Raw genomic sequence first — 16,714 nt, forward strand, 5'->3', positions numbered from 1 at the left:
AGCGTCAACAAATTTTGACACGTAGATGTTATATAGATGCGTTTCCTTTTGGTAAGTTTGTTTTCAAGACGAACGTGAATAAGATGTGTGTCTACACACGAACCCCATCACCAACATCACCAGGTTCGCTCACTGGCTGTTGATTTTATTCCATTCGCCTAGGATAACTTTGTAGTGCTACTCTAGGTCACTGACCTGATTCCCCACCATGCTTTTGTGGAGTTCCCCCTTAGTGTTCACTAAGTGTGCTGATGCTGATCCGTAAATGAAGTATGCCATGATAATGTTTCATGCTAATAATTTAAGTTTATTTTTACTGGAAGATAAAATACTTTACATAATAAGCAAGATATCTAACTGTACTAAGTGAACATATTTAGTATCCATTATTCATGTTTTCGGCCCCAAATGACCATTTAACCTCCATATTTAATTTAGTAAATTCACCTGTAACCCTTCAGGTTATTTCCCTGCTGCCGCTACTGTTCAAAGATAGAAATACATGATGTAATCACTAGAACGAGAGATGTGACGTCAGATCACCCCACTCGGCTCCTGAGCTTCCCATTGGTCGATTTTCACTGGTTCTACAGGAGGAGCTGCTGCTTCGGGTCGAACAAACTTGACATATATTAACTTACGCATGCTGCGCTCTCATTGGCTGTTAGGATCGAAACCACAATAAACACGTCCATGCTGTTTCCCTCAAAACACAGCTTCCTGAAATATATGCATGATATTAAAAGGTATACACAGTGATTAGATGAAGGGCACGGCTTCATTTATTTGTTTATAGAAAATATATTCCATTTATACACAGTGGACACGTGTAAATTAGACTGAAGAGTTTTTTTTTAATCCTGTATACAGTTTGTTGAGCACATGAATGGTAATGTTTCAATGTGCGTTTTCTTTATTGTAAAATATATAGCACATGCTCCACATGATGTCATCTCTTCAGTCAAATAATCACAACATCCCTGAGAAACTACGTGGGAATCCGGTACCGAGGCAGGGATTGGCTGGCAAGCCTGTCGCTCACAATCAGCTGGGCGTGTTCTTCATCCTGCAGCCGGCAGCACGTTTGCACTGAATGAGCTGCAGTGTTTAGCTCGGTGTAACAAGTTTCTCAGGACCATCATGGGGGTGGGAGTGAGCAGCTAATTGACACATCAATACAAAGTTGCAGCTCACTCTGCCCGCATCTCAAGTAGCCTCGGGATCTTACGTCTTGGCAAATGTAAGGACGCGAGAGGGTCCCTATTTTTTTCGTCTCTGAGCGACTCCTCAGCCAGTCAAGTCTACGCCGAAAAGCCAGGCACAAAAGTAAAGATGAACAGCCTGTCTTTTGACGATCCTTCGCTGGATAATCTGGATCCAACACTGTCGCTAAATGACCCCAGCGACATTGACACGGCCCTCTTAAGCGACATCGATGGTGAGAGAATATAACGGTGTTTTGTCAGCTAACGTTGCTTGTGTTTGACAACTGCCGGTTACGTTGAGACCAACAACACCGCTCGCGACCCGCCGTTAACGCTCCATGCCATGCGCGTCCTTTTAATTTAACTTGTTTGCCCATTTCTAACAACTCGATTCATTGAGCACCAGCAGTGACCAATTTGAAGGACTTCAAGCTCACGTCACAGCGTTAATTAGCTTCGAAAAATCCTTAATCGGCTACGGGACGTTAGCCCCCGTTAACGGCTCAGCCTGTCAGTGTTCTCGGTACGCCGGCTGAGGGGGGCAACGGGCGGCGGCGTCTACGGAGCCGTGTCTTGCCCACACCGTTTAGAACTTGGCCACCGTGCGATGTTGTAGCCGGTTAGCTAAGCTAGTCGGTTAGGCTAACATGCTGCTGGGTAGACGTGAGGGCACCCCGCCCCCCCTAAACCGCTCCAGGGACCGGGGTTACTCGCGTTCATCGCTCACAGTCGGGTTCACTGCGTCGGTTGACCCACTTCAAAAATATCTATAAGTTACATTTTTGCGAGAATTTAAATTCGATGCATACTATGTAACGTTGCTTTGCTAAAGTTGCATGTATTTCCACGTGTTTGTTGTTGAGGCGTGCAGCTTAAGGTTTGCATTAATGTTAACGCTATATCTTTATTTATTTAGCTTAATACTGGCGTAGACATTATAGAAGTCGCATTCTGATCACTCGTCTGATGCAACGCAGGTTTATAAACCAAACATAATTATACATACACAAGGCGTAGACTGTTTTTTTTCTTCTCCCTTCAAAGACTTTACAGGCATAGGTCTTTTAAAAAAAAATGTGTTTCACGATATGAGTGCAGAGCCGCGCAGTGCTCATCCCGCATTGACCGGCAGTAACCTCGCTGCTGCTGCTCGATGGTAACCTCGCACGGCGCGCGCGCTCCTTCTTCCTGTCTTGGCGTCGCGAGTCTCTGAGAAGCGCTCTGATTGGCCAAGAGCGATCACCTCATACAAAACACTAAATCCAGGGTGCTGCTTTTCTCCGCAGACACAACACACACGCACACACACACTCTTATCCTGTTGAGCTTCAACCATCCCAATTGGAGACTTAAAAACAGATTTGGTCAATTTGAGAGAAAGATGGAATTTATAAGCATCTCCCATTAAACAAGCGCTGTTTGAATGGAGTACAAATAAAATAATAAAACAATTTTCTTTTTCTATGTTCAAATCATGCTAATGAGAACCCCTGGGTCAAAATTATTTAGTTTTTCTGTCCCACCAATGCAGTACATTTGACTAGTGTTCTGCTTGTTTTGCCCACAGCTTTTGTACTTTGTATGACAGCACGAGTTCTGAATAGGTTTCATTCATTCATCCATTCAAATGTAGGTTGTATTTGAATCCTGTTTCTAATGCAGTATGGAAAGCAACAAAGCAACAAGCAACACACACACTGTTTTTACAGTAAATTCTTTTATCTATTTTAAGCTGTCCCAGCTTTGGTGATTTTCATTTTAGGTTGAAGGGGAAAAAAATCGGAATATTATTTTTTCTCTTATTTATTTTTAATATTTAGATTTTTTGTATTGTTTCTGTATTTGAGTTCCCTATTCTGACATTAGCTGGTTCTTGGGAAAATTGCTGCATTCTTATCTCCTACTGCAATACACATTTTGTTAAGTGTACCTTACTTACTTGATCCAGGGCTCTCTGATATATTAAACACTGTACATCTGGAATGATGAATGGTTCACAAGCAGTGCAGATGGAAATAAAGGAGATCCTGTCTGCTACTGAAAAGTTGTCTTCAGTATGTTTTTTTTTTTATCTCCCTCTAATCAGACATGCTACAGCTCATCAGCCACCAAGACATGGAGTTTGGAGGACTTTTTGATAACCCTCCATACACGGGGCCTCCCACTAGCGAAGAGCCTCCTGGATTGTCCCAGTCCCTCACCACATCTCTGGCTCCACCCCCCCCGACCACACCTCCTGCACCATCATTGTCGTCCTCCATCCTGAGCAGTAGCCCACACCTTGACGCACTCCTGGGCCCTCCCATCATTCGTAGTTCCTCCACCCCGGACAAGGCCTTCCAGCCTCCAACCTTCCAGCAGTCCCCCCTGGCCCAGGTTCCCACCGCCACACAGAGGACACAGCCAGCCTCAGCGCAGCAGGCTCAGAGCCTCAGGCAGCCTCAGGTGGAGCAGCCTCAGCCCATTCTCAGCCTGCCTGTCCCATCACAGGCAGCTTCCCCTCATGGCTCACCAGCACCAAGCTCCGCTTTCATCTCTACGCCCCAAACTCCGTTTGCCTCGCCTGCACCCCAACCCCAGGCGCAGACGCAACTTCAGGCGCCGCCTCAGCAGATCCGGACCGCCTACATCACCCAGAACAGCTACACAAGTAAGCACTCTTTGATGACATAGATGGGTTAATGCTGTTGCTTTTAAGTTAGATAGTACAGGATATATACAGATGTCCGATTTTGAAAGTGGTAGAGCAGCGCAAATTCTTCAGGGATCATTCTGTAGCAGTCTTCTATATGTGAGTATAGGTGCGCCATTTCTACACATCTGCAGCAACCATGTTGACACTGCCACCTGATGGTGTCCTGTTTTAGTTGGGTTAACACGGCAATTGCATTAGCATTTTACAGTCATTTATGAACAAGTACCCAATGCTGTGTTCAGTGTTAATAACTAATTATACGTTTAAACCAATACTTCCATCTCATATTTTCTTTACCGTCATAGAGTGGTTGTGCTGAATAGGTCACTGAAAACATGTCTCTCTTTATCTGGCTGGCTTTTCAATACACTTGTGGAAACACTTATTACCAAAATATGTTAGAAACAAGGTTCATCACATTAGAATATATCATTTGTCTTATATAGATATCACTTGAATCTATTGATAATGTTTGCGGTCTTGATTCTGTTTGAATCATTACACATCGTTGAGTGGCACAGTTTGTATCGCTCCACATTGCAACATTTAATCTGACAACCACAAGTGTTCACTAACTGCCACATCATCGTAGTAAAACGATTACTAGTCATATTTTGAAGTGGCTTATATTGGCTGATACCACAATACTATATTGTTCTGTAATTTCTTCTTGTATAATGATCAACTTCAAAATTGATATGATTGACTGGTAATTTGCCTGCCAAAGTCCAATGCCACTAAATGTGTTGAAATATTACAGCGGTATTTAATTATAGTGCAATAATTAGGAGGAAGCAATTCACAAATTGCCTCTTCACTTTATTGCTTTATTGTGTCATTTAAAATCAGGTACTGTGCGGATCGTTGATGTGTCTGTATTTCATTAAATTCTACGTCCTTCAATTTAGGCTTTTACACATTTCTTTTTTTACCACAACTGTTTTCCAGCTGTCAGTCCCAGCAGCGTGAGCAAACCCGCCACCATCTTGTCATCGTCCCCTCCAAGAGTTCAGCCAGTGACCATCCAGGCTCAGCTGACCACCACGTCTCCTCCCCTGGTCACGTCAGCCAGTCCCCCGGTTCAAAGCATTGCGACTCACGTGCAGCAAGTACCTGTGAGTGTGTCAATCAGAACGTCCAAACGTGTGTTACGGAAGCAGAAGCTGAACTGTGCATCTTCACGGTACTTGTGTGCGCCTTCTCAGGTGTTGCTGCAACCCCAGTTTATCAAGGCCGAGTCTTTGCTGCTGACCACCCTGAAGCACGACCCCTGCATTGTCACTACCATGGCCTCTGGCACATCCCTGGCCACCACCACCCCCGTGCAGAGCGCTTCGCTGCAGGTAGGCCAGACAATGAGCGGACATGATTTGACTGTGCATTACTTTGATAACTGCCTTCCTTATTTTACTGCGTTCTTCATTTACCTCTTCAGGCCTTTATGGGCAATGGCACCATCCTAACCACGATGCCTGTCATGGTGGACGGCGACAAGCTGCCCATCAACCGCATCGCCATCAGCGCCAAGCCGCTCGGCCTGCCGTACAAGGGCGAGAAGCGCACGGCCCACAACGCCATCGAGAAGCGCTACCGCTCATCTATTAACGACAAAATCCTCGAGCTCAAAGACCTGGTGGCGGGTACTGAGGCCAAGGTAGGAAGGAGTTTAATTCACCGAAAAATCTGGCATTCGCATTGCGAAGGTGAAGAAACTAAACTTCTATATTTTATGTTGATACTTCCTCATAGCTCAACAAGTCTGCAGTGCTAAAAAAAGCCATCGACTACATCCGTTACCTGCAGCAGACCAACCAGAAGCTCAAACAGGAGAACATGGCTTTTAAAATGGCAGCCCAGAAAGACAGTACGTGCCAAAAACCTGTCTGTGTTATTCCATATCAGCTTCTCTGCAATTTCTTTTCTTGAAAGCGGGTCTTTTTAGTTGACCTCTTTTGTGATGATGTCTATTGATGGCTGCTGTTATCTTTAAGTGACAGAACTGAAATTGTGGGTTGAAGCTGTCTTTTACTTTTGTGCCGTTTATTGCCCTTCTGACTTCTTCCCGTTTCCTCTTCATCAGAGTCTCTCAAGGATCTGGTTGCCATGGAGGTGGACGGACCGGCCGACGTGAAGAATGAGCTGCCGACGCCGCCGGCTTCCGATGTGGGCTCCCCCACCTCCTTCTCCCACTGTGGCAGTGACTCTGAGCCTGACAGTCCGATGGGGGAGGACACAAAGGTCAGGACCAAAAATAGAGTCTTGTATTGTGTTAGTAAGTGTAAAATCAGTCAACTGCCCCTTAACCCCCTGCTTACATATGACATATATGCTTCTCTGTGGTCTTTTATTCAGCAGTCGAGTGCGGCCACGTTGGAGGGATCAGCAGCAGGCGGCAGCGCCGGTGGCATGTTGGACCGCTCCCGCATGGCTTTGTGCACCTTCACCTTCCTCTTTCTCTCCCTCAACCCTCTGGCCGCCCTGCTCTGCTCATCTGGCGGCAGCTCAGCCGCGAGCGCCCCGGCCTCCGCCACCCATCACGCAGGACGGAGCGTCCTGGGAGTGGATGTGGCAGGTAAAACGTAGCCACCAGCAAGTAGGAAGTGTCACAATAATGAGCCGGTCTGACATCCCGTACAAATCTGATTCTGTTTGATGATAAGGGAAATGTTTTCTTTAGCCGACTCGTGGGGCTGGATGGACTGGATGCTGCCCACGATACTGGTGTGGCTGCTGAACGGCATTCTGGTGTCGGGGGTTCTGATCCGACTGTTGGTGTATGGAGAGCCCGTAACCAGGCCGCACTCTGGATCGTCCGTCTTGTTTTGGAGGCACCGCAAGCAGGCTGATCTGGACCTAGCAAGAGTAGGTTTTTGTACAACAAACAAATTCAATGTTGGAGACATTTGATCATCTTAAAATTCAGCATCACATTCCAAAATAAAGATCTGTGGCCCTATGTATATTTTCTTCTGTCATCATCACTGGTCTCTTTCACCTTCCCCAGGGAGATTTTGCCCAGGCCAGTCAGAACCTGTGGACATGTCTGAAGGCTCTTGGTCGTCCCCTGCCCATCTCGCAGCTGGACCTGGGTTGTGCTGCCCTTTGGGCCCTGCTGAGATTCTGCCTCCAGCGCCTCTGGGTGGGCCGCTGGCTGGCCGCCAGGGCCGGAGGGCTGCGATCTGACCGCCCGCTGAAGGAGGACGCCTCCAAAAGCAGCCGGGATGCCGCCCTTGTTTACCACCGCCTGCACCAGCTACACATGACAGGTCAGTTGGAAGGGGGAAAAAATGAATCAGTGTTTTGTGAGACCTGACGCTGAAAGGTGTCCTAGCATTTGGATCCTATTTTCTTGTCTTGTAAATTGTCGTGTATATCTGTGCATACAGGTAAGCTGAATGGTAGCCACCTGTCAGCAGTGCACATGGCCCTGAGTGCCGTGAACCTGGCAGAGTGTGCTGGTTCCTGTCTGCCTGTAGCCAGTCTGGCTGAGGTCTACGTCTCTGCAGCCCTCCGGGTCAAAGCCAGCATGCCAAGAATCCTTCATTTTACCTCTGTAAGTTGTTTATATTGCGCATGTGTATTCATTTGATTGTTTCTTCGTGATGCTGAAGTACTTAATCTGTTTAGAGTTCAAATGCTTTTGATTGACCACCATGTTTAATAAAAAAAACAACATAGCTGTCAATGACCTCAGGCTTGATTCCTTTTACATTGGACTTTTTTACAACGTGAAAATGAGGAACTTGACTGAACGTTTTATTCTGATAGCGTGTGTTCCTGAGCAGCGCTCGCCAGGCGTGCCTGTCTTCCAGTGGCAGTGTGCCTCCAGCTATGCAGTGGCTGTGTCACCCGCTAGGCCACCGCTTCTTTGTGGACGGCGACTGGGCGATTCGCAGCACTCCTAAAGAAAGCATCTACAGCCAGGCGGGCAATACTGGTCAGTGCAGGAAAAACTTAGTACCCGCTCCATGTGTGTTTGGTAGATGTGCATTGAGGCAGTTGTATGTTAAAGGTCTGTTGGCCCTTTTCCAGTGGATCCTCTGGCCCAGGTGACTCAGGCTTTCAGGGAGCATCTCCTGGAGAAGGCTCTGTACTGTGTGGCTCAGCCTCACGAAGAGAAAAGCCCCAGCCAGGGGGAAGGGTGAGAGAACGAAGCGCTTTCAAAAATAAATGTTTTTGAGGGATTCTCTTATTAGAATCTCACGGTTGAACCATTATTTTACAATAAACAATAAACATAGAATAATGGACTACCACAAACGACTGATTGGAAAAAGTCTTTGTGTGGCGACTTAAGTAACCAATGTCTCTCCTCAGGGAGTACACCGATGCCCTGGAGTACCTCCAGCTGTTGATTAGCGCATCGGATGCCGCTGGTGGCACCTCCCAGTCCTTTGCTGTTGGTTCCAACATGGCCACTGTGACTGGTAAGTTGCTGTTATTACTGTCGATTGAGTACCATAATTCAGTTGACAGGCAACAATGTTTGTTTGATTTCTTTAATGTGTTAATAAAAAAAGAGAAAACACTGAGAAAGTTCTTTTTTACTTGAGAGATTGAGTGGCTTGAGTTCCACTTTCCTTTTGTCCTCACTGATCACAGATCTGAGCGAAAGGGGTTGAGGTGGAGGGGGGGAGGGGGTGTCTGCTAGATTGCTTCATCTATCTTCAGCTCTGTCAGATCGGTGATCACCTTGAGAAGCGGGAGGGAAAAGGAGGCTGTGCAGGGATTTTAATAAGAGACTTTTCTTGGCAGAGAGTTGCTTACAGTATTAGTGTGTGTGTGTGTGTGGGCCGATTATTAAATAGAGTACCTTTCCCTTAAGAGGCCGTCATCAAAATGTCTTTCTCTCAGCATGCCAGAGGGAAGAAACTGATCGATTCAGAGGTCAAAATACTTGTGACCCTCACTCCAAGTGGTGGTCCTCGGTTACCGTGGTGATCATCAACTGGCTCCAAGGAGACGACGCCGCGGCCGAGAGACTGTATCCGACTGTTGAGCACCTGCCCCGCAGTCTGCAGAACGCAGAGTAAGTTGGACAGGCGCATGCGGCAACATCTGCAGCCAGGCTAAGACTGTCTCGTAACCTTTTCGGCTGCAGAGAACCGGCACAAATTTTCCCTTGTTGAACCCGTGTGTCGTCTGTTTTCCCCCCACTCCCCTCTCTCTGTCAGGAGTCTTCTTCCCAAGACTTGTCTGAACACATTCAGGGCCGTGCGGGCGCTGCTGTCCAAGCCAGAGAACTGCCAGCTGAGTCTGAGCTACAGCGACAAGGCCAGCGCCCTGCTTCGAGACAGCCTCAACCTAGGACCACACTGCCACAGCTCCAGTTTAGACAAGGTACACGCGCACGCGCGCACGCTCTCAGATCTTGGCAAATTAAAGTCAAGTTCTGTTGGGGCCACAGCATCTGCATTAGAAATTTGAACACATGAATGCTCTTAGTGACAGATGTCCCTACACGTGTGCGTGTATCAAATTCTAAACGCAGAAGATTGCCCTTCACGCATACACTTGAGGACACACACACACACACACGTACTTTCCTCAATTCAAAGCCACACACTTTAGCACAGCCTGCGAATCCCCCTGTGGCGGCGGCGGCTCTCTGCTGCAGCGGTGTCCTACCCTCTGGCATTCGGCAGATGGTGATGCTGGTGGATAGGTAGCGCACAGCGTGTGCACGTCTACGGCCAGAGCTGTGGTGCATTGTAGTTGCATTGCATGTGTGTCTCAGCGGAGTGCAATGCACCTGCAGTGCAACACGGAGCTGGGCCACGAACAGCAGAACGCACATAGTGGGGGTGGAAAATGACTCATAACTTTTGAGTAGAGCTCTGTTGAGGTTCATGTTGGGCTAAATCTCTCTGCTGTCCAGGAAAACAAATATCGTTTTGTCTTTTTCAAATTGGTAACCGGTGTCCTAGAGAAAAAAAATGTCTTTATGTGATTGTTCCTCAATATGACGTCTAAAACGGATACATTGCGCCTTTTCAGCCACCACGATTAAATATAGCTTTTATGTTTTGTCACATTTCCGTACCCAGGGTCATTTGTCAGCGATGTTACTTTAAGGCAGTAAAATGTATCCTCCGGTTGTGTCTTTCTCTCTCTAGGTTGTCCAGTTGCTGTTGTGTGATCTCTTGTTGGTGATGAGGACCAACGTGTGGCGCCTGCAGCAGCAGGTGGTCGGTCCGGTGGCGTCTGGGCCGGTGGGTACCGGCGGCCCGGTGGGGGTCCACCAGGCGTCCCCACCGGAGCTCCAAGGCTTTCAGCAAGACCTCAGTTCCCTACGCAAGCTGGCTCATAGCTTCAGGCCTGCAATGCGAAGAGTACGTATAACCGTATTATTCCTTACTCTTTACGCAAGTACTTTAGACTAAAAAGTTAAAAGTCTGGGGGCTTTTATTGTTTGGCATACGTTCAAACTTTTTTCTAATGTTTTTTTCCTCCTAGTCTAACATGCACTGGGAATTATTAAAACAAGATGAACACACCGTCAGGCATTCATAACCATGACTCATCAAACAGGGACTTAAAATCCTCACTTAAAGAAGAGCGCCTGGAAAATAGAAACACGTCAGGAGAAGCACATAACATATACATCCTCTTTATGTGCACGTATTTGCACGATACCCTTATCTGTTGAAATCTGCTGGGACCCCCCCAACCCCCCCATTTCCCGAGGCAAGAGTTTAACTGCGCTGTTCACAAAGCTTCAAAGTCTCTCTGAGGTAGAGCTGAATATTATGTGTCAGTCATTCTCCTCACTACTCCTCGTTCCAGTTGTTCCTTCATGAAGCCACAGCCAGGCTGATGGCGGGAGCGAGTCCCACCCGCACCCACCAGCTGCTGGACCGCTCGCTGCGACGCAGGGCAACGCCCGGAGCCAAGACAGGTGTGTTTGGACGCACTTATGTCGACTTCTGTGTTTCATCCCCTCTGCACGAGTAACTGTCTGCGTGTAGGATGGTTTCGATAAACCTTTTACTCTTAGACATCGCAAATTGTATTCTTTTTTTATAACCATAATTTCCTGAGTAGTGATATGATCTAGAAATAGCCGTATTTGCTGTTTAGGATTTGAACCTCATGGATATTTAGTTTCAGTCTTGGTATTGGTATCTGAGTAGGGAGTATGAGTGGCTCTTACAGCGTAATCCTAATTGTTGTTTTCTGGTATCATACTCTAATCCGGGAGCTGTAAATTAAATCATTACTCATCAACTTCAACTGTGGATTCTGCTTTTCTCTCTGCATCAATTTACATCAATTCTTTGTGTTTTTCAACTTTTTAAACAAAAGTCGAGACACAAAATGTCTGTAATCAGTCGCTCTTATCAGCCGCTCATTTGTTTTGCCCAATTGTTCTCAACACTTAATCCCATCAGTAATTAAATAAGTCTGGACATCGAAAAGCTCCCCTGAAATAGCTGTAATAACAATATTTGTGTGCAGAGGAGTGCGAGACGCGGCCAGGCAAGCGGGAGCAGGCGGAGGCTGTGATGTTGGCGTGCCGCTACCTTCCCCCCTCCTTTCTGTCGGCCCCGGGCCAAAGGGTGGGCATGCTGGCGGATGCGGCCCGCACCCTGGAGAAGCTGGGAGACAAGAGGACCCTCCATGACTGCCAGCAAATGATCATCAAGCTGGGCAGCGGCACCACCGTCACCAACAGCTAGAGAGAGAGAGGGAGGGAGGGAGGGAGGGAATGGAGGTGGGGGAAGGTGCTGAGAGACGTGCGTGTGTGTGTGTGTGTGTGTGTGTGTGTGTGTGTGTGTGTGTGTGTGTGTGTGTGTGTGTGTGTGTGTGTGTGTGTGTGTGTGTGTGTGTGTGTGTGTGTGTGTGTGTGTGTGTACGTACAAGCATCTCTGAAATACAAAAACACACTGACCGAAGAGACCAGCAAACAGCCTGTGGCTTCCTGGCCTGCAGCCATTGAACACATTTATCAAGCTATCCAGATTCTTATCACGCTGAAATCATTTTCCTTTTGGACTGTCCGTCACGAGGAAGCACTTATTATATTGTTGCTCTGGATTGTTAGAAGAATAAAGGAAGCTTACATACCAAGCTGAATCACCTCGTGAGACTGTGTTGCAGTGCCACAGGCTGACCACCGAGAGGCGCCGTCACGTCCTCCTAGTGGGCCGTGCAGTGTGACTTGTGTGTGTGTGCGTTTAAAACATGACCGAGATACTTGCCCCGCACTTATTCAGTATAGTCCCACCCACAATATTTTTGGCAGAGATGCACCTTTGCGTAGGAGTATGGTTGTCTGTCCTGATTGGCTTAAAAGTGACGGGTCCCTTGTGCGTTGTCCCGCTCAGCGGGGAGCCCCCGGCAGGCTGTTCAAATAGTGTTAAAGTTGAATCATGTTTTTACCGGAGGTAATCTGAGAGGTGACCCGCTGTACAAGCGCTGCGTCTCTATCTGCACTAGGCCCGCGGGCCTGATTTCAATGAGATGTGTAATAATATGGCTTTACGAAGTTATTTTCATAGAGGTCATACTTTGTTTTGCAGTGTACATATTTTAAAATGTATTTATAATCTGTATGACATGTTTGATTGAGCTCTATTTTTCATAAGCAGTGTGATAGATGCGTATTTTCCTCCCCTTAAACCTGTTGTCTTTGGTGGAATCTGCACAGGCCCAAATCATACAGGTCTGTGTTGCCATGATGGACGACGAGCGGAGAAAGTGTCATATCGTCTAACTTAATTGCCCTTTTTACACTGTTTGACATGTATGCAACTATGATATGAAAAGTAATTGGCAGCCTCCAATCCTGGCAACTAGAACCATGACGTCAACCTTTGGCACTTTTGCAACAAGTTACATGTTGCAAACTTAATTCATTATTTTCCCAAAGAGGGCCTGTAGCGAATCTTCTGCTATTCCTTTATAGCTCTTTGACAAAATGGCAGTATTTGCCCTTTCAGTCTTTCTAATTTAATGCTTCTGGAGAACCTTGTTTTTTCAGAGAGTGGAAAAAAAAAACGGTTGGCATGTGTTTTTATCCTGGAAACGGTATGTTTTAGAGTGTCACTAATGTGAAAGACTGAAAGATGTGGGATTGAGATGAATGAGATGCAACCACCTCTAAAAGATTCATTTCTCCCATAACTAACATCTTTTTATCACTTGTTCTTTGGTTTCATCATTTTTATGAATGTAAATATTAAAGCATTTTGTAAAGAAGACTAAAGTGTTTCCTGTGGTACTCTCCATTTTAATGCTGGGGATGATACATGGTTTAGTACAACATGATGGTGGTGATCAAAGTAATTAACAGTCTCCCTCCGTTAAAGTAGGTCATGTGGTTACATGCAAAATGGGATTAAAAGTTTTTCAAAAGAATAAATTAATTCTTCTGTAATTAATCTCGAACAGTGTTTTTGTAAGCAAAGGGCAAAGTTAATTGATATCAGTAACAGTTGCTCTTCAATGCATTTGTCATGTTTCTAATTTGAATACTTAACATTGTATTAATATCAGATTTGAGTCTGGAGGAGCGCTTGTCAATGCGGCATGAAATTTGACTTTTTCATTTTTCTTCCCCATTGACTAATATTGATCACAACCTCCCCGGTCCCAATTGCATGTCCCGTGTGTGTTGATGTTGGTGCACGTTCAGTAAAGACAAAAAGAGCAGGCGTTGGTCATAGCAGCATTGAAAGGTGCTGGTATATTTAACATTGGCGTTACAAAAAACATTTCAAACAAAGTGATGCTGTGTCATCGATTCCAAACAAATAGACATGAAAATCAATAAAACGGCATGCTTATGACAAGTGACATTCCCAAAAAAGGTTCTTTTTTTCATCAATGGATTCTTTAATAACATTTTATAAGCAATAACATATTCCATTTTATAGAAAATAAACATCTCTAGGAAATACTATACACAATTATATTAGTACATCACATCTTACATTTAAACAGCATCAAATACTTATATACACCATTAAATAATGAGCTTCATAAAAGGGAACGTTTGGTGTGGTGTTTTTTGCACTTTATTTTATGCTCTAATACTTTAATATGTCTCATTTTTGATATGCCCGGTACTTAGACTGACACCCTGTACAGGCCATTGTTACTTAGCATGGAGTGAGGGAGGCTACATTTGATATCGGTGTGATGTGGAATCTGTATTAACTGTAAATCGTTCGGAGTTGCTGTGGTAGGTGAAATAATCGCACGTCGTGTTCAACAGTAATACTTCTGAACTGTACATAGATGAGAGGTGATGTGAAATGACCCCCGGTTGGACCCTCTGACCCTGATCTGCAACCTGTCGAGTGATGATGGCGGCGTCTTCTGTACATATTCAATGTGCACACAGTTGAAATGGAGTTACACTCTTAAACAGAGCTACCTTTTTTTGTTTTTTTTAACTTCTTTTTATTTTATTTTAAATTTTTCTGAATTACAACAAAGCCTGACATATACCAAGGGTGACGCAATGATGCCGTATAGTCATAATGCACATCAAAATACATCTCCGAAGATAAGAGCATTATATTAAAATACTGTCCATTTTTTTTTTCTTAACTCTTCAATATCAGAATATTTAGAACCTGTGAAGCGCGTCATCGCGTACGGTTTCCTTTTTTGTTTCATTTCGTCTCTTGTTTCAAACACAAACGCACACATTGAGATAGTACATCCAGTGGTTGGCTGCTGCTTTTTTTTTGATCAAATGACATCTTGAATTAGAGATGAACTTAGGCACAAACACACTGACGATGTGGCTGTAGAATCGCATTGTGGTTATCGCACACGGACACGCACACACACACACACTCGCACCTCTTGGCCAACAGACAAGGTGGCCAGGGGGATGCTCCCGTCCAATCAGTGTCCGCCAGGTGTCTGACTATGATAGCAACCCATCCGAAGGCAGTACACACACACACACACACACACACGCGCACGCACGTACAGACACACACACACTCACATTCCCTGCTCTGCATTTCAAACAGCCCACCTGTGCACTGGGCTCTAGGCACACCAGTCTCTAAAGCGCAGTCTATCCTCCCGTTTAACAGTCCCGCTGCCTTCTGCCTTCCAGTATGGGGCAACTCATCTCCGGGGGGCCGAGTTCAGGGGGCAGCTTCTCCGCGCGGAGCCGTCCTCCAGGGTTTGTTAGCTCCGCCTCGTGGCAGCCTTTAATCCTCCCCCGGTGGCCGGCGCGCCCGTCCGTCATCACTCATCACCGTGTGTCTTCTGGGTGTGTAGGCGGCTGTTGTGGACAGCGTCTTTGTTTTGGCCCTCGCTTGCTTGGCCCGAGAGGTGGCGTTGAGTGGTGGAGGTGGTGAATATCTTACAGGTCCTGCAGAAGACGGGAAGAGAGGCCGACGTGAAAAAAGGAAGGAAAAAGCACGAGCCGTGCCAGATGTTTAGGTGTCCCCTCGGTGACTGCGACACAGCACTGCAGAGCAGGGGCCTTTGTTATTGTGTGTTCTAAAGGGGAGAGTTGCAGTTTGTGTACAGATCGCGCAGGTAAACTGCAGGTGGGAGCTCACATGTGTGTGTGCTCTTGCATGCGCCGTCGTCGCGGCCTCCGTGCAGGTCTGCAGACGTGTACAGGAGATGGATGCAGCTGGCCAGTGGACCATGTTCCGCCTTGAAAGACACAGCGGGAACGCCTACTAATTGAGCTGGTGCCGGATTGCTCTCTTTCCCCTCATCCTCCTCATCCTCCTCCTCCTCCTCCTCCTCCTCCTCCTCCGCAGCGCCCCAGTATCTCTCGTTCATCCTTTGTGTTTTCTCCCCCTCTTTCTGTTTACCTTTATGGAGTAACTCACTCCTTTTAAACCACAGATCCCTCCATCACCAAGTACCGCCCGTCTCTCTGGTTGCCCTTCTTTTCTCTTTCTATCCCCGTCTCTTTCGTTGTCTGATCCAACTGCCCCCATTCGTCTTTTGTTCCCACTCAGCCGCAGCACTAAACGGGTTTTTTCCTCTCCCTGCCTGCCTGCCTGTCTGTCTCTCTGCGTATCCGCTTACAGGTAAACCGTTAATGAACTCGTGTGTACGCACACAGTGCGTGTCCCTTTGCTCTGGGGAAGCCACAGCTATAAGCAACATGTGTGTGTGTGTGATTGCGTCGGCAGAGGGAGAATCTCAGACGGGGCCCGTGGTTGTGGGCTGTTGTGCGTATTTGTGCGTGTACGCATGTGCCTGCTCTTCCCTTTGATTAGGCTGCTCAGCGGAAATTGGCGCTGCGCAGACCCACACACAGACCCTCAGATCCCTCCGCTCATGACAGCTCTGCCCGCGAACAACAATCCCTCTCCCTGTCTTGCTCTCCCTTTTCTCTCTCCGTTTCACGTACTCTATTTCTGCCGCCTAGACGTGGGAGTTGAGGTGAGGAGGGGCGGGGGGAGGAGGAGATGAGAGGGAAAGATGGAGGAAAGGGATGAAGGGAGGATGACTGAAAGAGAGGAAGAAGGGAGCTCGCAGGAGATGAGGGGTGAATAGAATGAAGGAGCCGGAACAGCAGGGGGGCGCGCTAGCAAAAGAGGGGTGGGTGGGTGGCTGAGGGTGGGGGGGATAACAAGAGGAGGAGGGAGAAAGAAAGGGTGGAGAGAGCATGTGGGGAGGATAGCAGGCAGTGATGCTGGGTGGGGTGTTTTGATCAGCAGCCAGCTTTTCATCCCTGTCAGTCTGCACAGAGGAGAACAGGAAAGAAAGAGGGAGGGGGGGAGAGATGCAGAGGAGGGGAGGGAAGGAGGGAGGGAGGAAGCCACTGCTGCCTCAATGCACCGCTGCTCCCTGCTGAATGTCAGCATCTCTTCCCCTC

General features: G+C 46.9%; 2 protein-coding genes across 4 annotated transcripts in view; one reads left to right on the plus strand and one right to left on the minus strand.

Moving 5' to 3' along the window:
* Nucleotides 1-1,073: 1,073 nt before the first annotated feature.
* srebf1 (sterol regulatory element binding transcription factor 1) lies at nucleotides 1,074-13,103 on the plus strand. Of its 2 annotated transcripts, none has more exons than XM_040191038.2 (19): nucleotides 1,074-1,438; nucleotides 3,292-3,855; nucleotides 4,849-5,015; nucleotides 5,106-5,243; nucleotides 5,336-5,554; nucleotides 5,650-5,764; nucleotides 5,981-6,138; nucleotides 6,253-6,472; nucleotides 6,578-6,762; nucleotides 6,905-7,166; nucleotides 7,287-7,453; nucleotides 7,669-7,837; nucleotides 7,933-8,041; nucleotides 8,218-8,327; nucleotides 8,755-8,929; nucleotides 9,075-9,240; nucleotides 10,017-10,232; nucleotides 10,687-10,798; nucleotides 11,359-13,103. In XM_040191038.2, exons 1-19 carry the CDS (start codon nucleotides 1,333-1,335, stop codon nucleotides 11,577-11,579), a joined length of 3,579 nt encoding a protein of 1,192 aa, XP_040046972.2. In that variant the 5' UTR covers nucleotides 1,074-1,332; the 3' UTR covers nucleotides 11,580-13,103. The 2 variants fall into 2 exon arrangements, with proteins under 2 accessions (XP_040046972.2, XP_040046973.2); XM_040191039.2 differs by having other exon boundaries at nucleotides 6,256-6,472.
* A 455-nt stretch (nucleotides 13,104-13,558) lies between these two features.
* The window catches only part of rai1 (retinoic acid induced 1), a 48,009-nt gene continuing 44,853 nt past the window's right edge, over nucleotides 13,559-16,714 (minus strand). For both annotated transcript variants that reach the window (XM_078083847.1, XM_040191037.2), the window contains one exon: nucleotides 13,559-15,241. In XM_078083847.1, the coding sequence (XP_077939973.1) occupies nucleotides 15,233-15,241 (9 nt within the window). In that variant the 3' untranslated portion in view covers nucleotides 13,559-15,232. The remainder of the gene's footprint in view (nucleotides 15,242-16,714) is intronic.

This window comes from Gasterosteus aculeatus, chromosome 11 (assembly GCF_964276395.1).
Source record: "Gasterosteus aculeatus chromosome 11, fGasAcu3.hap1.1, whole genome shotgun sequence".
NCBI classification, from domain to species: domain Eukaryota; kingdom Metazoa; phylum Chordata; class Actinopteri; order Perciformes; family Gasterosteidae; genus Gasterosteus; species Gasterosteus aculeatus.